Source organism: Parasteatoda tepidariorum, chromosome 9 (assembly GCF_982258835.1).
Source record: "Parasteatoda tepidariorum strain Cologne lab strain chromosome 9, Ptep-v5.0, whole genome shotgun sequence".
Lineage (NCBI taxonomy): Eukaryota > Metazoa > Arthropoda > Arachnida > Araneae > Theridiidae > Parasteatoda > Parasteatoda tepidariorum.
The window spans coordinates 68,970,509-68,995,311 of record NC_141763.1 but is presented as its reverse complement, the minus strand read 5'-3'; the positions used below and the strand labels follow the sequence as shown (position 1 = coordinate 68,995,311).

The window sequence follows — 24,803 nt, the reverse complement described above, 5'->3', positions numbered from 1 at the left end:
TAGTTTAGGTTAAAGCGCACAATATTGAATCTTTTCTGCCCTTCGCTTCCTCTCCTCTTTCCTTGCCGCTGCTGAGTGTTGAATTAACTTTTTCGGTGCGAGGAATTCGTCTGGTTCTGGTATTAGAAACCGGTATCAACTGTATCAATTTATTTTTTCTGGATATGGCTTCACGAAATTACTTTAATCTTTTGACATCCCGTCAAATCTCTAAATTTCTTCGTTCTAATAATTTAAGAAAATTCACTACTAACCTAAGAGAACCATCTCAGCCAGTAGGAAATAAAACTCCAAAATGGATGTCTGCTGAAGAGGCTGTCAAAATTGTTAAATCTGGTAAAACAGAATTCTTTTTTTTCAATATTATATTCTTAGTGTCTAAATTGTATAACTAAATTAATAACTCGTTGGTAAACTCGAAAGAATTTGAAGAAAAAATTTTACTATTTTTTATATTTAAAAAAATTGTTTTATTGGTTTAAAAGTATAAAATGATTTGGTCAAAAAGCTTGAAACTGACACAATTATCCTTATTATTATTTATATTAGCATTTGAATGTATTTACCAGTAAAAGCTGTAAGTGTTGTTGAAATTTTGTAGAATTTCTCCAGGGTTTAAAACTCTTACCAAGAGTATTGAATTTTGACTACCTTTGAAGTGTGTTAATCTTTATAAATTCAGTGAAGAAAATGGAGATATTTTCGTGCGGGGATCTGTCTTGTGAATTACAATCGCCAAGGCACCAAATAGATTTTAAAATTGCAAATTAAAAAATAAAAGTAACATGTAAGTTGCCCCCTTCTCTTTTCTATGATTTTTTTTTCAAGACTTCTTTTTTCAAGACTTGCAAATAATTGCCAAGACTTGGCAATTATTTGCAGCACATCACGAGTACCGAAATGTTTCCAAGAAAGCTGTTAAGTAAGGAAAAATATTCATAGTAATTTACTCTTCCTAAATAATCTTCTAATTGGCTGAATTATCCAACTTAATAGATTAGTGATTCAATGGGAAATTTGTAAAATATTGGGGAAGATTTCCATATGTGATCCACGTCAAAATAATTACAAACTTTTGGTAACTGCCAGTGTGAAACGTGAGAAATAAAATTTGCAGAAAAGACCAATTTGTAAGGTATAACTTGTAGCTATTCCGAGTATAAACCTCTTCATATTTTTTTTCTTTTTAAATTTATAAGTTTAAAATCTGTTTGGTACCTTAGCAAATCTGTTGGCATGCCAGATCATGTTACGTTCCTACAAAACTTAAATTTATTGAGTGAATAGTAAAACTAAAAGTTCTTTAATATGCAAAAGTGTCTTAATATTTAAATATTTTTTTATTTCTCTTATAGAATTGGTAGGTGTTAACATGGTTGTTCAAAAGTATTTAACCAGGAGACTATTTTTGTGAAAAAATTTATTGAACCGTAGCCGTCAAAAATGTCAGAATCTGTGATCTACATATATTGTAATAGAAAAAGGGCTAGTTATTTATCTTTTTGCAATTCATAAAAACTAAATCTATTATTGAAGCTGTATTGCATATCTGCACAATATTTGCACATGCCTTTTATTTTTTAAATATAAACATTTATTCTGAACAAATTTTTTTTTTTTTTTTGATTAAAGTGAAGAGGAGGCAAAGAATGTTCACGAAATCTTTTTACTTTTTAAAAATATTTTTTTAAAAGTTTTAATTATAATATTGAGTGCTAGTTGTGATTCTTTAGACATCTGGGTACCCAAGATTCAGTTAGATCACTGTTTAGTTCAGTAGAACCTCGATTAACAGAGATTTCTGTTAACTGAGCTGTATATTTCTCTTTTTTTCCCGAATGAGCTCTGAAAAAGATTACACTTTTTAATTCACTGTCTGTTTTTACTGCCTGTGAAAGCATTCAACTTCCACCCTGAAAAGTCAACAGCAGCGAACAATATTGTTTCCAGTGGCTGTGTATTCATAATAAACAGCAGGTGCAGGTGCAATTTCATCCCCTTCTTGACTGCCAAGAGTAGGGCTACAATTCCTTTAGATTTGTTATATCTTTGAAAATGCATCTCTTAACTTAGTACAGTTAAAAGAAAATTTCTATTGCTTTTTAAAATTTACTACTAGTAGTTGATTTCGTTTTTTAAACTTGTTGAGTTGTGAAACTTAACTTTATGCGTTTATTTTTATCATTTAAAAAATGTTCCGTTTTTTAATTTCAAAAGATGTTAAATTTGTGAGAGGTCAGTTTTTACATACAGTTTCTATCAGAGTTTGTTATTTAAATCAGCTTGATTTAAATCAAATGATTTTTTAAAAAAAATCATTGATTTAAATCAACTTATTTTTTTTTATATATATATTGATTTAAAAAGTTAAAAAACAGTGTTTTAAATTATTGATAGGTACTCTTATTATTTTTTTTCTTAGTTTTAAAATTTATTATTGCTGCATTAATTAATTTTAGTTAATGAAATTACTTTCTCTCTTGGTATGTGTTTTCTTTCTCATATGTTTACAGTATCTGACATCAGATTTTCTGTAAAGAAATTTTGTGAAAAACAATTTCAATCAGTACATAGATTTTTTAAACTAATTTTTTTTTGGAATCGATTTTGATATAGGATTAAAAATGAATATTTTAATATATAAATATATAGATTAAATATTGATTTATTTTATAATGAATGAGTACATTTATAAACACAATCTGTTATATTTATTTTGTCATTTTGAAAATCAGGAGAGAAAAAAGAAATCACGATTTTAAATAAAAATATGGATTGGTGATTAAAAATTTGTTTTAATAGTTAAAGTATTCTTTAAATTCTCTATTTCATCTAGTCTTCAAATTTCAACCATGGATTTGTTTCAAAATAGTTGCTATGCATTCAAAGATATGCATTATAATGAAAAATTTTATTAGGTAGTTAGAGCTTCTAAAATATTCTTATAATATAGTTTTAATATTAATTTAATTTTGATTAAACATTTATAAAGTTTTTAAATCAAAGTTTTTGCAGTGTATTTGAATAGAAAAAAAACTCGGTTTAAAAAAAAAATCATGAACCCTGGTTTCTATTAACTGAGATTTCTGATATCTGAGGTACCAGCGGTCCCAATTAGCTCGGATAATCAAGGTTCTACTGTATTTGTGAAAAAGGTATAATTTCAATTAAAATAGCCAGAAAAATTGCACGATAAAAATTGTTAATTTCCAAAAAATTACAATCTTATAATATACTACTTTAACTTTTGGAAAATATAAAACATCATGGAAATGATTTACATTAGTATTGTATTAAATTATTTTTCAGTTGAAGTAAATTATTAATTTTTGGCAAACTGAAATTTAACAAAATTAATTTTTATGAAGATGCCAATAAACAACGATTAAATTCATCTGTATTGGTCACTGAACACTGTCTCTAACTCTCACTAAAATCAAATTTCTCTGTTGAAATTATAAATTAAAAATATAAAATGCAGTATTTCTATTACAGTACCATCTTAATCCTTAGCTAATACAAGTATGAAAGAGCTATGAGCTTATGCTGAGGATTGTAAGCAGATTATATATGTTTATTTTCCAATTTATTGAGTATTTTTTTTCTCTCCACTCGAAGCAACATATTCATGAAGAATAGGCAGCTTTACTGAGATTTATTTATAAATATGTTAATTAACTCTGGAAATATTATTTAATCACTGTAGATTTTTTCATGATTAGGAAAAAAAAATTAGACTACCTTAAAGAACTTTTTAATTTTAATATACCCATATACCCTGTTTACTGTAAAATATAAAATTAATAAAGTGTGGCTTTGTAAATGTCAGAACTATTTAAACTCTTGCATCCATAAATATTTCCAATTATATTTTATTAAATAAAACCGAAAGGTTGGAGCTGTTGAAAGAGCTGTTATAGAAAGGCATCTATTGATTAGTGTCCTGTTTCATGGAAAGTTAAGGTGCTTACATTTTTCGAAGCATTAAATACAATGAACTGATTAATTGCTATTAACATATTCAAATCTGTTAGGCCACATAGGGGGGAAGGGATTTATGAACTAAATTTAAGTCATTCTTTAAAAATGTTTTTCTTTAGTTTTTAGGAAAGAATTAGACACAGTTAGTGTTTTCAGGTTTGTTTTTAAACTCTGCTACATATGTATTTTTTTTTACGGAATAATTTTTTAAAATTTTAACTGCAAAATTGCATTTATTTAGGCTGCTCATGACCATTTATGAATCCAGCAGTTCATTTAGTACTTATTTTTTGTATGCACACATCATCAATTCACATATATTTCTTTATTTTTAATGTGCTATTTTTTTTTGTTGTTGAATAAAATCGAAGAAAAAAATGCTATTTTCAAAATTATATTACTAAATTTACTAACTACCAACTATAGTTAAAATTTAAATATTTTAAATGAACTAAGAATTAAGTCATTTAAGAAGATGGTATGTTATCTTATGTTTAAATTAAATTGATTTTAATATTTCTTATATATTACAGTTTAATGTGAACTTAAAATAAATAAGTACATCTTTTATATTTTATTTCAAGTTTATCGCATCCTCAAACACCAGCCTAGCTCTTAAATTTGTGTTCTTAATAGTTTAAACCTGCTTCTGATGCTTGCCCTGTCAAGAACCCGTATTTGACTACAAAAAGCAAACCCTGCTTTAGAAAAACAATACAAATATATATATATATATATATATTTTTTTTTTGTTGCTTAAATTGTTCACTCCAGTGTAAGAGAATGAAACTGGGTGTTTTGAATTTAATTATAACATTCGTTTCTCAAGTGGTCTTGTAATTTTTTTAACTCCTTCTAAAATCATTCTATGTATACACGAGTATTTTGTTTATTTAATTCTAGAATTATTTTTAGCTGAATAATTAATATTTTTTATTATACTTTTGTTGATCGTTAATTAGTTGTATTTTACAATGTTCGAACATTATATTAAAAAAAAAAACAAATAAAATTTTTTGTTTGAAATTTGTTTTCTAATTGTATATAACTAAATTACGCTCTCGTTTTATCCATCAGTTCACGCTTTTAGGAAGAGGGAAAAAATATATCACACAATGTAGCGAAGACACACAGGCGTGTCTGGGATTTTTCTTTCCCTGTCAAATTCGTCTATGTTCCGTAACATAGCAATAATAAATAACCTTTGCTTGCATTTAATATAGTGCTATTTTTTCTCCTCCCTATTTTATCAGACTCGAGGAAAAAGTTTTTTCTCTTTTCCTTTAAAGGTTATGTGTAATCACCAAATAAATTTGTTTTTATGTTTTGATTGATTTATAAATAGAGATGTTGAAAGCTGGTTTCATATCATTTATGGCTTCTCTCACTTTTTGATGACTTTATTTGTTAGCCAGACTACAATTTTTATAAAGTTTATATGCATTATTTTTCTATATTCGCGTTTAAATTGTTTAGTTGAACAAAGAAAATACAGATGCTGTCTTTTTTTTGTTTTGTTTTTGAGGGAATATTGCTCTGCCCAAATCATAGGGATCGCGAAATTCCTATTTTATTGGATATTCCTTCTCCATTTCCTGTGCTTCTACGTTTACATCCTTAATTGTTCGTGAATCATCTTATATTATGTAGATCGATGTTTCCTTCTATTTTCTTAATAGAGATGTATATGAAAAACAAAAAAATATCTTATTCAAGAATTTAAGTATAGTGCGTTAGAGTAAATGCTCCTTTTATTGTAATGAGTCACTTCATTGTTGTATATTATTATTATTGGTATTTAATTGCCTCTTAATGTGTATTAATTTATGATTCAAAGTGACGGTATTAGTATTGACTTTTTATTGATTGATACTTTAACATAGACAATTCCTTAAATGCTATATTATTAAATTCTATTCTATATCATACATTGTGTGATTGATTAAAAAACCTCAATATAGAAAATACTATAATACGAAGTTTTTGTATGACAATTATTCAGTTACACATGTGTTCATTTATTCAGAATATTGAATGATATTAAAACAGGGATTGACAAAGCAAAGTCGCTCTTAGATTTTTTAAAGATTCTGACACCTAAGTAAGTGGTGTTAACAGGTCACGAGGTGATAGAATAATACAGTTTTCGGACAATCGATTTTCGTCTTCGGAAATATTTAGACACAATTTTTCAGATTCAGTGTCGAATTGTAATCGGAATCCGTTTTTTTTTTTCATTCAAACAGCAATAAAAAAAAGTGATTTAAATGTATTACTTTTAGATAGAAATGAAACTTAGAACTTTTCTTATTACTTTCAATATTCAATTTGAAACCTATTTATTGGATATTTTAGTTCAAAAAAAATAAATAAATAAGTAAAAATTTGAAGGAAAAAAAAAGGAGGAAGGAAAAAAAATTAGATAATTTATCTGCGAGGAATTGTTAATATAAAGTTGAATCTCTTTTATTTCCACATATTGTTGTAATTAGAAATGTACCTAAATTGACTTTAATTAGATAGATAATTAGTTTGATTTATAGATAGATCTATTTGAAATATGGGACAGTGTACTTGCAGCTTTTAATTTTTCTTCCGGTGACGCAAAACTTCTATTCTCCGTGATGGCATTCTGCCTGCGTCATGTCAGGTTGCGTAATCTATAAATATTTGCCCTTGGCTGAACGGTTATAGAAGTTAGGATTAATGCAGTTGACATTACACTATCCTCTTTTAAGTGACATTATTCATAACTATTATTCTCATACTTACGAGTTATTCTTTCACCGTTGCTATCAGTCTTGAACTCTGAATAGTCATTGCATAACTGTTATGCCGAAGTCCATTGCCCCTTTTATTGTTTGAGAGATTGCGTTCGCTTTCTAAATTTGATAAAAACATTTTAACTAAAATGGTAGCACTCGTTATAGTAGTTAGCTTTTGAAAAAATATATCTAATACGTATAATGTACTTTCTGTTATTTTTGTACCACTAATTTTGGCTATTTAATAATAGTTTTAGTCTTAATTTTTATTGTCTTTTGTTAAAGTTTGTCTTTATCAGTATGTCACAAGAGGTTATTCTTTAAAGTTTACCCTTTCGTTTATTTTTATACTCTGGATATCTAAATCAGTGTGTCTGTGTTTACTAATCAGTTATCGCGAATCCCACTTGCATTTTTTGCAAACAGTTTTATTCTTAAAATAACGTCAATATAAGTTTATTTTTCCTATTAAAGAAATTATTGAATTAAACTATGAGAAATATAAAAAAAATATTTTTCAATTTTCTTTTTCATTTCTTTAAAAATGGTGATATTGAATAGATTTTTTGTTAGTTTTTTTAAATATTGTGATCTTAACTTGAGTTTAGGTTAATATTTTTGATGCTTACATTAGGTTAATATTTAACTTAAAAATGGAAAACACTCTCGCAACAGCCAGGGAGATTAAGACTCTACAATTTCGAGATGCCACCCACGTGATCGTTTCAGTGTGGTCGGCAGTGTGCATTGACCGCCTTTACCGCCATCGGGAATAAAAATCAGTTCTTCACATTATAAGCATATTGCTACGCTACGCCTTCATGACTCACAATTTTAGCATCAGTAAGGCTGATTTAACAAGTTTTTAAAGAAATATTAACTGAATGCATACTGGAACAGGGTTTTGTTTAAACCAAGTTTTTACTTTATTAATTTTACGCACTGGTTTTTTCCTCAAATTTTTTTAGCATTTTTTATATCAAATAATTTATTAACCGAAATTTCCAAGTTTTGGATGTGTTAAACCAAGATAGAGTTGTGTAATATGCTTCACGAAGGGTCACATTGTCTAAACAGACGTTAAAATTCTGATTTTATTTATTTTTATTAGTATTTTTTTAAAATTCTTTCTCTATTGATTTATCAATATTTGATATGAATACTTTTACACTTTTTAGTAAAGCGTTATTAATTTATTATCAATTACTTTTATGAGCATTACATTTATGTGAATAAAAAAAATTCGATGTTCTTAAGGATTTTAAAAGAATACTATTAGTATTCTGTATAATTTTCATAATTTAGTATGTATTTATTGCAGAAAGAGGTAATATTTTAAAAATTTCTGCAGCTTTTGCTAACATTGGTGAATTCTTTTTAAAAGTGAAAGTTTTTTTTAGTTGGCTTTGAAATTTAAAGCGTGCACTAAACGAAATTCAGATTCTGGACCCATTTTTACCATAGCTTCCACGTTAGAATTCTTTCTCAAATTATATTTTAAGTTGGTTTTTAGATATACCTAATTGAGAAACTGTAATGGCCATTACACAACCGTCACATGCTACATGTATGAAAACGCAATAAAAAAATATTTTTTTGAAAATTTCCTGCGTATATCCTTCTTAAACATACTGCCATAATTTAGTGATTATGTCTGTGTTTGCTTACAATTAACTGACAATTTTTTAATAAAGCTGTAATTAAGTATAATTTATAATTACTTTTATTTAATTTATTACAAAATTTGTGGTATTTAAATGTAATGGTTGAACTTTTTAACCACGACTTCTTCAATTTCTCAACAAAAAAAAGTACATTAGTATTAAGTTAAGTAAAAAATGATGTATTTTGTCATTTTCCGATTACGAAATGTGTTGAACCGAAAAGAATAAGAGTTGAATTAGTTTCATGATGCCCACCCATAGATAAGCCTCTATCTTTTAAATATTTGTGTTGATAACAGTTGTATTATCATGACTGATCTTTGAAATCTCTGTTGTAAGAAGTAAACATCGATTTGCTTTATATTTGTTATATAGTTACAGGGGTCTGTTTAGAAGAAATTTGGGTCCGTTAACGGACCCTTCACAAAATATCTTTTCATAAAAATGGACCCTTCGCAAAATATTTAAACTTAAAAACGGAACCTTCACAAAATGATTTTTCTATTAATCGGACTCTTCACAAATTTTTTTATCTTCATTATTGTTTTGTTAATTGAATAAACCCTTCCCATGGCAGAAAACAAGAAAGATGGATGTAAAAAAATTAAGTTTTGTCTTCGGCAGACGATTCTTCCATTAATCGTCCGAAATGAATATTTTGCGTTCAGCAGTATAGGCTAAATACCAAATATTTGCATGTTGCATCTCTAATTTGGAAGCAGCAATTGCTGTTTATTTTTAAAAATTTAATTTTTTTATTTATAATTTTAGAATGCTGAGCATAATCTTGTTTAGATTTACTACTTAAAAACTCCTTGAAAAAGTTTTTTGCAATAACCGGACCCTATTTGCACGAATTCATAAAAGCAGGACCCTGGTTGAAGGAATGTGAATAATTTTTTCACAATTTTACGAAAATATGACCTTTTACAAGATGTCTGGACAGACCCCTGAGTTAAAAAAAGGGGGTAAAAATTGGTATTTCTATTTTTATCGTATTTATAAACATTTTATTCCTTTTCTCCCCCTCCCCTCGACCGGAGGGTCAACGGCATTGACGAGGATTTCGAATATCAATGCCAAAAGGTTATTTAAATGAAATTCAAGTTTTTTTTAAAAAAAGTAATTAAAATAGCTTTTCTATTGTTTTCAATAAGAACTAATAGTTTATAATTCTCTCTTTACAAATTTTTTCCAACATCTTTACCTCAAACGTGGGAAGACGGTCTAGAAGACGGAAGTATATTAAAAAGAAGTATATTATTATACAGCTAGTATATTAAAAAAAAAAAATCGAAGTTTCTCAATTATGTATTACTATTGAAGTCTTCTACCGTTAGAAAAGCATACCATAAAGCATTTTATTTTTTTCGCGTAAAGTCAAAAACAAAAACTTTTTCCTCATTGAACGCAAACAAACTCATTCACTATGTATCTTTTCTATTATGAGAAAGGCATTAGGCGTTTTAATCTAGATTCATTAAGTTTATTGTTGAGAATGCGATATTTATTGAAGTCTAAATCTCCCAATTTTCTTCCAGGCGTTTTAACTTTTTAGTGTGATACGAACGATAACAAAAGAAATATTATTGGTTTAACCCTTAATTGTGTTGTTTTTAGAACTTACTCGAGTTAAGAGTAAACAGCTGTCGTTACGTCGGTAAAATGTCTGAACTTTTGTAGAGATTTCGTTTTTCGTTTTTTTTTTTTTTGTGTGAATTCAAGTATCGTAGAAAAGAATTTATTCAATTTATCATTGTTTGTAATTTTATTATCGAAAATCAAAAATAATAATTTTGATTTTTCTTTCAGAAAGTGTAGAAGATTAATTTTTGAGCTTTGTCATTTAAATAACTCATAACTTTCTTTTATTTTAAAGTAGTGTAATTAGAGTTGAATAAAATGAAAATTTTCTACCGCATTTTATGATCGAAGCAAATAGGTCCGTTTCGAAATTTTTGCGAAGGATTTTTTTGTTTCGCATTGAAAATTAAAGATAGCACAAAAATTAATATAATCCAAAACAAGAAATTCAAACCTTTGGAAAAATGCAAATTGCACTCCTCATAGCAAGTGGTAATAAGTTTTAAGAGGCAGCTAATTGAGAAAGACTTAGAGCTAGATTTACCTTAGATCATTATGTTAAATAAATTTTATTGAAAATATCCACGGAGAGAGATAAAAACGTGCTATCTCAAATGAGTTTTTATTTAATTAATATACATTTTAAAGATATCTGAAACTTTTTGAAAATTTTTTTAGGGAGACAATTAAAGACCCTCGAAAATCAGTTGGTCAACTTTCTTCCTCCAAAAAAAGTAGTGGTTCACGAGATTTAATATGTTTTTGTAGGTGGTCGGTAAAAATTAAAAAAGTAGTGACAGCTGATCTAGATAAATAAGTTATTGTTCCCTTATTTTTTTTCCAGCATAATTAAGGCCTCACACCAATTAGGTATTTTTTTCTTATCTTTTCACTTATATAATATATATATATATATATATATATATATATATATATATATATATATATATATATATTATAGTGCATATTACCCTTAGGGCAATACTGCACCTGATAGAATGAATAATAATATAAATTACTTGTTATAACTATGAAGAAAAAAAAGTAATTTTATTTAAGATTTTTTTTAATTTTCTTCAAAGAAATTTTTTTTAACAGTTAGATATTCAAAATTCGTAAATATATTTTAAAAATTGTGCCTATATTCTATATTCAATACCAGAACTGTGATAGAATGTTTTTATTGATTTTAGGCTGATTAAATAGATGTCTTTTCTGTATTACCTCTGTAACACAAAACTTTTTTTTATTTTAAAATTTTCTTTACCACTCAAAATAAAGTTTTGCTTATTGTTTTAAAAATGAGTTTAGATATTTATTCATTTATGTTGTAAAATATTCAGAACTCTACATTGCAATTAATATGATATATCAAAGAAGAAAAAATCTTTCTCAGAAAGTGCTTAAAATTTTCCTTGTTACAGTACTTTTTATAGTACAGTACTGATATGGATTTGGAAAGTTGGACAACTTTTTTTAAAAGCTGCTTTATGTGAATGTTATTAAGTAATTTTTCTTTATGCTTTTTCCAGGCTTAGGACTGGCAATTGTTGTAGTGACCAGCGTACTGAAAATTAAGTGCTCAAAATATTTATTTTATTTATTATTTTTTTTTTTTGCAAAATCAACCAACAAAATGTGTTTTAAAACTGAGAGAAAGCATTTCAAAAAAATGTTTCACCTCCTCTTTCTAATTCTTGGATTCTGAAAATGATAAAGCATTTTTGCAAAAAAATGTTTTTGTTTTTTTTTCCTATTTGGAGAAGGCGGGGGAAAAGCACAGGAACCTTAACGGATCAGGATAATTAGACATGCCAGTAAATCAGTGTTGTACGTAGATGTACTTAGAATTAATTAACTTATTACTTATTTAGCTAATTAAAAAACTATTTTTTCAAATAAAATTTTTTAGTGTTAACTAATTATGTAGTTACATTGTATATTATTTTATCTAAAGTTTAAGTATATATTTATAACTGAATTTTTATTTTAATTCTTCCGCAGGTGATACAGTATTTGTACAGGGTGCTGCTGCTACTCCTAGAGTTCTAGTACCAGCATTAGCAGAACATGGTAAAAAAGCTAGTCTGAAAAATGTGACTGTATGCCACATACATACTGAGGGAGCAGCAGAATACAATCGCCCGGAATATGAAGGTATTTGCTAGTATTTACACTGAGTGGCTTCTATATTATGAACACTCCCACAATATTGCATTTGACCACCTTTTACCTTTGATATAGCTTTGATTCTTCTACCAGATGTTGATAAGTCATTTGTGGCAAGTTTATTGCACTTTTTATTTGTGTGAGAATAGGTGGTTATGCATCTAGATAAGGGATGGACAAACTGCGGGCCAACGTTGGAAGGTTTTATCTGGCCCGCGGATAGAATTTTAACTTTCCGATCCATAGAGAATATGAACAATATACATCCATTTTCTTGTCTACTTTGTTTAAAGCTATATTTGTTCTTTCTTTTTTAACGAATTACTGATGACCCTTTTACTTACTCTATTTTTGTTCTACAAAACATAAATTGATGGAAATAACTAGCACTGATAGCTTCAACTGGTAAAATGTTGAAAGCAGAAGTTCTTTATAAAATCGCCGTAGATTAGTACATCTGAAGCAGTTGTTTCTAAATATGCCAAAGTTTAGGTTTTACAAATCATTACCAAATTCAATATTTCATGCCCAGAGGTTTTTACTTAGCCCCTCAACCTTTTTTTTACCATCCACCAAGAAAGTTTCCCCATCCCTGGTCTAGATGATGGATGACTCTAATGCAATCATGCAAATGCCCAATAAAATTGATGTCTGGCTATTGTGGTGGCTCACACACCAATGATAAATCTTTGTGTTCCTAAAATCTATTACAATACTAATTGTATAGTGGGATACACTGTTTTTTTTTTTTTTTTTTTTTTTTTTAAATTCTTTTTAGCATTTGGATAAATCTTTAACAAAGATATCTAAAGGGCAACACTGTAATGCAATAGTTAATTTGCGTAAAACTGTCAGGTAATCATAATGAAATGGCCACTCAGTGTATGTTACTTACAGCATTTATTGCCTTATTAAATTTTTTCAAATTATTATTGCATTACATTTATTCATTTACTTTCTCAATATTATTTATTGCTAATAAGTTAGGTACCTTCCATTCTTAATATGAATGTAAATGTATCTGAGGATGTTATTTTTTACTTGTTTCTTGCATGATTACAATAACAAACGACTGTTTAAGGTATATAGGGTAATATATACATTGTTTTCAAGAAATATGGACACAATGTCAAAAATACAAAATGGATCAAAAGTTTGAAACATTTTCAAAAGAGACAATCTGTTACACCAAACTGTACCCTCAATCAATCAAAGTGGGGGGGGGGGAATAAGTTTTAGTCATTAGATAGATTTTTTTCAAAGAATAAAAAATGTCAATTTTTATTGTTTTAAAATGGCAACTACCTTGATTTCATGTTGCAATTTCACCACCATCTGTGAATCAATATACAAAAATCTATAAGTTGAATTTTGGTACTTTTTTTTCTGAAAAATCCATATCTGTAATAAATAAAAGTTCTTATTTTAGATTTTGCAGTTTGAAATGAGTTTTGAGAATTGTTTATCATTCAATGCATCTTTTGAAAATATTTCACATATTCTTAGGTTTTTTAAGTGTTGCATATTTATGATAACTGATGGTTTCGATACTTTTTGGACATTCTATATCTCAAAATCCTTTGAAAAAATATGACCAATGATATCAGTATTGGTTTTAAATTGTCCATTTCTCTCGAACGTCAAATACCTTGCTTATTGAGTAAAATTTGCACTATTGCAGGATGTTTTTTAAATGTTGAAATAATAAATAAAGTGTGGTGTGTTATTTTGCGTTTTGTTTGTTATTGCTAACTAATCTCTATCATAGGCTATTAATTTTTGTGATGAATGCATTACTCTTATTTAATGAATTTTAGGAATCTTTAGAAGTGCTTCCTTCTTTACTGGGGCCAATTCACGAGAAGCCATTAACTCGGGAAGAGGAGATTTCATTCCAGTTTTCTTGAGTGAAATTCCACTGATCTTCCACAAAAAAATTCTTCCTGTTGATGTAGCCCTGGTTCAAGTAACACCTGCAGATGAACATGGTTTTTGCAGTTTAGGAACAAGTGTTGATTGCACACGAGCAGCTCTGATGCATGCAAAATATATTATTGGTAATTCTGTTTATATTAAAATTGTTTCTGTGCATAATTATGTTTAAAATACTTCAGTTGAGTTTTTATTAACTTACCGCTATTTTGTTTTTATTGATTTTTGAAGTTAAGTCAATGTTTTTTATGCAAATATGGAATTAATCTTTAAAATCAAAATATAATTTTCAATCTTTAAAATATATTATTTTTGTATGTGTAATCACTTTTTATTTGTAGATTTTTCTACATGTATGGCTTGGTTAAAATGATTTTTTACTATAAAAATATCTAACTGTGTTAAGGTTGCTGGCAAATTTAGATTTATGAAGATAATGCAGCAGATTCATGCTTTAAATTCTGCTACTGGGCTTATTTTATTTATTAGAATAAGTATGAAGCTCACTATATATTTTTAGTCCTTTTCATCATTCCATTTTTTTGAATACTTTTTTAATTGAAGAAATATATTACATTAAATTTTTATAGTTCTTTAATTATATTAAAATTTGTATTGATTCAACTGAAAATATTCACTTTATAAAGTTGCATAATGCTAAATAATATTAAATAATGCTAAAATATGACAGTTTTTTTGTATACTGATAAGCAAAAGGAAACTTACTCTTTTGCATGCATTACTAATACATTATTTATATGTTACATTTCTTTTTTTTTTTTTTATGTTAAGTGGAGCTGTAAATTAATGTTAAAGCATATTAAAAATCTTCAGTTTTTTTTTTTCAACCTCTTTGGCATATTTATGGAGCAAAAGTGGATAATTTTAAATTATTTAATGAAAAAAAAAAATTATTAGTTAGAAAATTTTGTAACAAGTATTTTTTTAATGGTTTAATTACTTTTGACATAGGATGTAGAACATAATTTAACCTTTTTTAAAATGAAGTGACGTGTTTTCGTTTAAACTTTTTATGAATTTGGAAATTAAAGGATGCCAAAATTGTAATTCTAAAAATGCTAACTAATGCAATTATATATTGCTGGTATAGTATTTTTTATATTTTAAATTGGCTAGTATAGTATTATATAGCTGGTATAGTATTTTTTTTATTTTTTAAATTAGCTTTTATGTGTTTTTTGAAGTTGATCAATTCAAGTCAATTCGTCATTCAAATTGAAATACAGTAGAGAACCGATTATCCGGAACGATCGGGACTATCGCTGTTCCGGATAACTGATTTTTCCGGTTTTCTGAATCGCTACAAAAAGCCGTTTTTTTAGTGTTAAACCCAACTAAAAAAAAAAAAAATTGGAAATAATCTTAAAAATAAGAAAAAACGATGAGGTACTACACTAATGATTATTTTTGAAATGATGGTAAGGTAAACATCTTTCAAAAAAGAAGGAAAAATCCTAAAATCTTATACGGAAAAAAAATTTTTTTTTAAAAAATTGCGGGAAAATTTATCGAATTTTGTTCCGGTTTTTTGGTTTTCCGGTTTTCTGATTTCCGGATAACGGGTTCTGTACTGTATTTTAATTTTTTAACATTTTTAGCATCATAAAATACATTCTTAATGTTTTTCCCCCATTAGAATGAAAAGATTTAAGTTCATGATTAATGCCTGTAAGTTCGATCTTTTTTTCCCTTGTTATTTATTGTTCTTTTCTTGTTATGAGATCCGCCTTTTTTTTTCGTTTTTTTTTGCAAAAGTTTTAGTCATTTGTTTTCAAGAAAATTGCTAATCTTATTTTTTTTCAAAATCATAAATTTGGATTAAATATCAATAAAGATTTGCCGAATATAAATAAACTATTGGCATAAACTTCTTTTCATAATATCTTTTTTGTAAATATTTTTCCATTGTTTACTACAAAATCTGAAAATGAACGACAACAAAGTTTTAGGGGCACTATAAGAATTGAAGAAGGTGGCATGGAAAGTAAAAATACAGCTTTTAAAAAAAAAATTTTGTGGACTTATCAACAATAAAGTTGAAGACATTCCAAATGACATATTTAAATCTTTTTTTCTCATCATTTTTTTTCTCGTCATCGTTCGCCTGTTTATAATATCTTGAAATATACTTCAGCAGCATTTTATTGAGTTTTATTCTTAAAAGTTTGTTTGTCATATTAAAGAGTAATAATTCAAAGTGTTGAAATATACATCTTTTTATTTTAGTTGTTAACTATTTTCATTGCTGTGCCCTTTACACGTACTAAATGAACTTTTCAGTTTCAAAAACAGTATCAACACTTGGAAAAATTATTATAATAGAAAAAAGTTGTATTTTGAACTAAATAGTCTATTTTGTAGTTCTTTTTTTTTAATTGTGTAAATTTTTTTCTGATCTCATTAATTTTGAAAACTCTAGGCCAAGTTAATCCTCGCTTGCCTCGAACATTTGGAGATGCAACCGTGCACACTTCTCATTTCGATGCTTTAGTTGAAGGAAAAGCGGAATTGCCTGAGCACAAGCCTGATGTTCTGACTGAAGTTGAACTTAGTATTGGTAAACAGATAGCTGAAAATTTAGTTGAAGATGGAGCCACTATGCAAATGGGTAAGGTTTTATTTCTGTTAAAAGATTCACTAAAATTTATCAACTTGACCAAATGTCTAGGTTGACATCCATTACTAAGAACCCAATTTATTTTACATAATTATAAGAGCAAGAGCTTTGTGTTCTGACCACCTGTTTATCTTATAAGTTGATTTTTGAAATATTTAGAAGTGTTACTGAATGCTGACAAAAAAAGAGAACTTACTAGAAATTTTTTTATGCTATATTATGTACTAGAATTTCATTAAATTATTAAAATGGCATTGGGAGCTGACATGAATAGGTTTGTAAGTTGACCAGATGGAAAAAAAACCATTTAACACTTTGTAAAAATTGAGTTATAAGTATATGTAATATTAAGTATTAAAATGTTAAAATATTATTTTAAGTAAGTTACTTGCATACTGCTACTATACTTGCATACTTTTTAGAAATCATTTATAATAAATATCTGGCATACATCACTAACAAAATATGAATTTTTTTTTTTCCTAATCAGTTCACTATGAAATTTTTGTAACAAATTGTAATTTTTTTTTAATAATTAAAAAAATTTTCAGACCCTATTCAAATTGATCACAATCAATGCTAAATTATGATCAATTGTTTGATTATAATCAAGCATTAGCTGTATACTTTTTACATAAGTATTCTGGCTATAAATTCAAACTATAGGTGCATAGTATCAGTAATCTATATATTTTCATCTCAACTCTTTCACTAATCAATAAAATATAAAGGTTTTTTTTTTTTTTTTTTTTTTTTTTTTTTACTAGTAAGTAATGTTAAAAGAAATGGTTTGCAGAAACTTAGTTAAAAAATTTAAAATTATTTTTGTAATCAAAGTTTCCATTTTTAATTTTCTTAATCATTGTGTTCTTTCATTAATGATTTAAATTCATGATTTTTAAGAAATTGAAATTGATAGATAATATCATGTTTTAAGTTTCTGTTTTTAATCAGTCGATTTAATTAAAAAGATTTACTTTTTTTAAAAAATAGGTATTGGATCTATACCAGATGCTGTATTAGCTAGTTTAAAAGGCCATAAGGATTTAGGAATTCATTCTGAAATGTTTAGCGATGGTGTAGTAGATCTTGTTAATCTTGGCTGCATAAATAATAAATATAAAGCTTTATATGCTGGGAAAATTGTTGGCAGTTTCACAATTGGAACTAGGAAATTATTTGACTTTATGCACAACAATCCATTTGTTGGTATGTATTTTATTTCTTCAAATGTATTTTCAAATAATAACTGGAATTGGCCTAATGGTAAAATAATTCATTTAAATGTAAGTTTTTTTAAATTAATAAATGGTCTGAAATAAGTTATAAATCTTCTAAAATAGAATGCTTAAAGATTTAATAAAGAATATTTTAAACCTTTAAACTTCACTAATATCTTTTTAAAAAAAAACTCGTATGATAGAATGTTTCTATCTCATTGCAATAAATTATAAAATTAATTATAAAAAATATTAAAATTGCAGTAATTTGCAGTTGAATTTGTACATAAATTATTTTTAGTTATTTCATTATTAATATGTACATAAATTTTATGAAGTACCTACTCCAAATAATTTTGCCAAATAAATGTACTCCAAATAATTTTGCATATAATATTCAAATACATACATTTATTATATAATATAATTTGTGTACATGATATTCTACTGGAACTTTTAAAGTTTATTTGAAAATTTAACTGAGGAGAGGTGTTTTCAAACTCAACTCTGTTTTAAAATATATTCCTAAATTTATCTTGTATGGAAAATTATGTCTCAACATATCCCAACAAATGATCATTTATAGTTATATAATTTGTGAATAATTATGTATAGTAAAAATGAAGTATAAAATATATACATCAAATTGTTAAAACATAGTATATTCTTTTAAATGTTTCCTCTAGTGATGCTTGAAGTAGACTATGTTAATCATACCGACAACATTGCCGTGAATCCTAAAATGACTGCCATTAATTCCTGCATTGAAGTTGATCTAACTGGTCAAGTATGTTCCGATTCCATTGGAACAAGAATTTATTCAGGTGATGTGTTACTCATTTAAATAGTTACATTCTGTTTATTTATAATGATATTATGAATTATAAGAGTGTTTTTTTAATTTGCACTATTATTGTTTATATATTGTAGTTGATTGATATTTGCTTGGAAACTATTTATATACTAGTACGGCATATTTTGATTAAAAACAATTCTATATATTAGAAATTTATTGGATGATAGTTTAAAGTAATAAATTTTAGATTTTCCTGAAAACATATCTTATTTAAGAATTCAACATTAACAGGGTTATAAAATTTTGGCAATCTTAGTGAATAAAAGTTCTGTCCCTGACTGTTTTGGAGTGGAAGAATATGCTAAGTGCATTTAGCTTCAGGCTGTTTTCTATAATCAAAAGTTTTTTTTTTTTTTGACAGCATGTTAAATCACCAAGAGTATTAAATGGAAATGCTAATGGTTGAAATTAGTAAATTTTTTTTTTTTTTTGTATTCAGCAGGAAAAGTGTAATATTTAAAAATGATCTCAAGAATGTCAAAAATAGAACTGCATGCTCAATACACTTATTATAGTATTAGGTATTTTTAAATAAAATAATTTATATAAATTGATTATCTGAGCAGCATATACATATAACAATATTCAAATACTTAATTTTTTTTAATGTGCAGTAATTTGTCTGTATTAGGAACATTTTGATTTTTATTTAAACAAAGCTTGACCAGTTTTACATGTTAACGCAATGTATTAAAGTTTTCATCTCTTAAAATGTAGATGTGGAATTTAATTGTCTCTTAGCTGTGTATCAGGATTATTTTGCATTTTCATAAAATAACAAAATTTCAAAAATTACCTTTTCTTTTTTCCTGCTGTAATTCTTTTATTTTTTCTAATTAGGTAAGCTAATGTTATGTTTGGTTTATTGTGTAGGTGTTGGAGGCCAAATTGACTTTTTACGTGGAGCTGCCATGGGTAAAGATGGAAAAGGCAAACCTATCTTAGCTATGCCTTCTCTCACTAGCAAAGGAGAATCTAAAATTGTACCATTTATTAAGCAAGGTAATTAACATTTTTCCTATGGTAATGTTAACAATACCATAAATATTGAAGTATCACTGTGATAATTTTATTTATTATAGGATTCTATGAAAATTTGAAATTTACTGTTTTAAATTTATTAAAAATCAAAAAATTGTGATGTAAATAACATAAATTAACATTTTGTTTAATATTATGAACCCTTTAATTGAATTGTAATGAAACCTGTAATTAAAAAAGAAATGTATACCATTTTTGCAAATAAATAAATAGATCATAAAAAAAAATGGAAGTTTCATTAACAAATTTAACTTAGTAATTTAAAGTCTTAATTTAAACATTTTTCTGTTGCAATCATAAGTAACTCTTATGAATGCATGTATAACAGTCAAAACTTTTTTCATGACATTTTAAAGTCAGTTTTTGCAAGTAGTTATAACTGAATTGGTTTGATTTGAACGTTTACATTTGAAAACACTGTATACAGTTAACTAAAGTATGGAGTTGTTTGTTTTCTATGATTGGCAATAGTATATCCTAATTATACCCAAAATAAGATATAGTTCCAAAAGTACAAAGTTGTAGCCTGTAAATAATTGTTGAATAAGTAAAAAGTGAGTTTACTTCAAATCCATAACTTATTCTTAGCAGAGTTTTAAATACCATAATATTTTACACAATCATGTAAGTTAAGGCAACATACAAGATATTTCTGGTAGTTCCGTAATTAAAGAATAAAGATTCAATATTGTTTTTAAGTTTGTGAAGACTTTCTTAACTTAGCATTTTCAAATATTTCATTTTCTTTACTGTTAAGTTCATTTAAAAATATCTAGGGCTTTTCAGAAATCTATTAAAAGATTTATCTTATTGAATGATCGAGTGAGTGATGATCATTAACATTGATTGACGATAGACATTTTATAACTTTCCCCATTCATAAACAGTTTTCCTCGTGTTCCCTCATCATAAACTTTTAACAGGGTGAATAGCGTTTTAAAAAAATGCTTAAAGGTGCTTATTTTTGATTTAAGTTTTTTTAAAAGCCCTTAAAGGTGTTTTTTTATTCAGGGTTTGTAAAAAGAGCTTAATTTTCTATCTTTTGAGTTTTTTTTCTTTGCCGTTCTGATTGTTGTTCAAAATTACAAAAAAAGCATGTTTTTCATAATTTTTGCTGCAATATTTATCAGAAACCAGTTATTTTATCTGATATGTAAAGTTTTTAAAATTTTTTTGAATTTTATGTTTATAAATGAAGAACTTTAAACAACAATAGAAAAAATAATTTTATTATTGCACAGATCCTATTTATGACTTTTTTTTTTAGAAAGTGACTAAAAATATTTGATTGCTGTAAATGTACTTAAAAGGTACTTATTTTTTGTTGAAAAATCTGGCTGCGCACCCTGTTTAACTCTTACCCTTTAATTTCACAAAAAAGTTAAATCTACTTCTGTAACTTCATTCTGTTTGTTCACAGTGTGCAAAATGAAATTTGTTAGTTGAAATTTTAAAAAAAGCAAAAAAGTTAATTATCCTGACAAGAAAAAGTAAAGTTTTTCATTATCAAAATGTATATCTAATAAAAATTTCATTTTACAAACCAGCGATAATGATTTTGTTAAAGATTGTTTTACCATTTTTTGATATTGTAATGATTTCATTCTTGCAGATATGATTTTAAGAAGTGCCTGATTTTATAATCCAGTGATTTTATGAGTGGCTGTCACTTCAGTACTTACAGTAAAGTCCCGATTATCCAAATTTCTGGTTTAACTGAGCTATGAAATATTTCAAGGATTATTTTTGTTCTAGTTTATTTTTTATTTTTAAAACTAACACTGAAAATATCAAACAACTTGATCCAATGAAATGATCATTAATTATGAAAATTAATCTAGAGAAGATGATAAAGACAGTGACAATGAAAATCAACAAATAAAAATCTCTCATACAGATGGACTAAAAGTTATCGAAAGTGCTATTGAATATATGGAACAACAGGAAGAGGCAACACCAGCCCTCCTGTCGTAAAGCGCCTAAGTAATGTAAAACAAAAAACTATTGCGGAAAGTAAAAACTCTTTAATTATTGTAAAGTATGCACTTTAAATATTCTTAAGTAAGCTTTTTAATTATATTATGAATTGTATGTGGTGTACTCGTACAAATTTAGTATTTGTAAATTATGACATTTATTCCTACCAGGGTGCGTAGCGTTTTTAAAAAGTGCTTAAAGGTGCTTATTTTTGATTTTCGTTTTTTAAAAGCCCTTAAATGTGCTTTTATTCGTTGGGTGTTTTTAAAAAGTGCTTAATTTTCCCTTTTTCAAAATGAGATTTTTCTTTTACTATGTTGATTTTTGCTTCGAATTATGCAAAAAGGCACAGTTCACATTGTTCTATTCAACGTTTTCACAATTAATTCAACCCCAACCTATTTCGGCGTATTGTCAGCGTATGAAAGTGCCATTCGTTTTACATGATTCAAAATTTGACTTTTGACAACTGTAAAAAACGATGGCAAAAGGTTTTTTTTTGACATGACGGTTAAAACAAGATAAAACCGTTAATTGTAAAAAAAACTTTCCACCCCTGCCTAATTATATTTTTTTTAAGTGCTTAAAAATATTTGAGTGCTTAAAAAGTCTTTATTTTTTGTTAAATAATTTGGCTATGCACCCTGTCCTACTCTTTCCTTTTTTTATAATCTTTGCTTTAACTGTGTTTTTTGGTTATCCGAGTTAGTCGTTGTCCACATTTAGTCAAATAATTGGGACTCTACTGTACTTACTTTTACTGCCTTTTGAAATTTATAAGTATTTTCTTTAAAATAGGCAAAAAATTCTGTCTTTTACTAAACTTATATATTTTTTCTAGGTGGCGGTGTTGTTACATCCCGAAATCATATTCATTACCTCGTGACTGAACATGGCATTGCTGACCTTTTCGGCAAAAGTATTCGCCAGCGAGCATATCACCTTATCCAAGTCGCCCACCCAAAACACAGAGAGGCACTGGAGAAGGCTGCTTTTGAAAGGCTCAAATGCATGCCATCTCCCTAAATATGTCATTCCTGAAAAACATTATGCTTAACCAATAGTTGTATTAATCAGCATCCACAATGCAGTTGAGTAAAATATTTTGTATGCCACCAGACTACAGTATTTAAAAATAGAGATTTTTTGTTTTAGCGTAATCTATTAAGAGAATTCAGTTTTAACCCGATTGTCATTATCAAATTATGAAATATTTCTTTTAAAGGATATTGGTTATAGGAATTTTAAGAGACTGCTTCATTAAGCGAGTGTGTTTGGTATTTACGACAGTTTTTATAGTTTTAACTCACCCGATATATTTTACGCTATTTGGAAATGGAAATTTGGATGAAGATTGTGATACACTTGATGAATAAACTGGAAATGTCTTGGATTATGATCCTGTAAAGTAAATTTTGTAATTAGTACTTAAATAATTATTTTTAATGACAGTAAGAGACTTGTGAATTTTCAATGATACTAATGAATTTTATTTTTGTTTTCCAATTGATTTTCAATTGTAAGTTCCCACTTAGTAAGCACAGATGGCCATTATAATGTAATATTGTATGACATTAAATTTTTTGTAAAAATAAATCCTTGTCATTTATTATTTATATGGTTTGATCCATTAACACCAATTTTTCTGATCTCTATAAAAATGAAGGGATTTAGGACAATATAATTATTTGGTTAAAAATAATAAAAAAATTACCTGGATTTCTATCTATGTAATAAGATGTATTAGAGCATTTTGTTTTCATCTAGCAGAAATTTCAGAAACTGAAGTACTGTTCATGCCTGCAATCAATATCAAATACAGTAGAGCGCTGATTATCCGAACTGCTCGGGACCAAACGTGATTCAGATAATGAGAAGTTCGGATAATTGGAAAGTTGTTTAAAATCTAGTTTAAATTATTATTATTTATGCACTAACTTCCCTTCACACTTTTTCCAGGCTTAGGACTGGTAGTACTATCTAAAATAGCTGTGGCGTATTTAAAAGTTTTTTCTTTCAATTTTTAAATATTTTTTTATACTTTTTTTTCATTTTGAATTTTTTTAATCATATTTCAGCTTTTCATAATTTTTTTTGTCAGTTACTGATTTTAGCACATTTTTCTTTATTTTCTTTTGAATTCCAACCATTGTAGACCGTCAAAATGAAGCTCGCATTCTTGAAAGATAATTTTCAGTTGAAGAGGGCTGAAGGGGTATGTAGGTTTAACTGTATAACAATACATGTATGTATGGCTACTGTAAGAAAGCTGCTAAAAAAGGTTGTAAATTAAATATGGTATTCAGATGTAGTGGACATTATTTATTTTTCTAAATTTAGAAAAAATTTCGATAAGTTAAAAAGTATTCTAAACTTAAAATAAAAAAAACAAATTATGACATAGTTCGTATAATTGGACGTTCGGATAATCGGCGCTCTACTGTAACTGTATAAATCATTTATTTTGAGAAACTATAATAAAAACGTTATTAACTCAAGCACTTAAAATAGTGATTGAGTTGATGTATACGATTCCATTAAGGATTCAAGCAGAGGTTTTCGTTGAGATTTTTCTCTATAAGCTGCTGCTCTAAGCGCATGGGCAGTGTGGTACTGAATCATGGCTGCTGGTCGAGAGTCTTAAGTCAAGGTAAATCTTTGGTTCTACTATCAGTTTATTGAGAGTATTCACTAGTAAGGATGATGCACTGGTCATTGTTGAAATCTTGTATTCACCAATTGTCAAGTTTTAATCTAATAATTGTACATTTTAAAGCACTTTTTTCTCTCATTAGGCATGGCTTAAACAAATTAATGTCAGTATACCTTGGTTATGCCTTATTGTCCTCCTGCACCAAATTACTTAAGATAATGTTCTATTCATTAAAATAAGTTGTCAAAGTTTAGAATGGATTTAATTTTATCGACATAAGACTGTCAAAGCATATCAGGCTTTAAAGAAACAAAATGTAATTT

At 27.1% G+C, this 24,803-nt stretch overlaps 1 protein-coding gene across 1 annotated transcript; it reads left to right on the top strand.

The window, feature by feature from the left end:
- The first annotated feature begins 21 nt into the window (after positions 1-21).
- LOC110281934 (succinyl-CoA:acetate/propanoyl-CoA:succinate CoA transferase) lies at positions 22-23,423 on the top strand. The gene is made up of 8 exons (XM_021147257.4): positions 22-336; positions 11,999-12,151; positions 13,981-14,220; positions 16,536-16,724; positions 17,727-17,942; positions 18,640-18,777; positions 19,683-19,811; positions 22,669-23,423. The coding sequence occupies exons 1-8, from the start codon at positions 165-167 to the stop codon at positions 22,851-22,853; spliced, it is 1,422 nt and encodes a 473-aa protein (XP_021002916.1). The 5' UTR covers positions 22-164; the 3' UTR covers positions 22,854-23,423.
- The last annotated feature ends 1,380 nt before the right edge of the window (positions 23,424-24,803 follow it).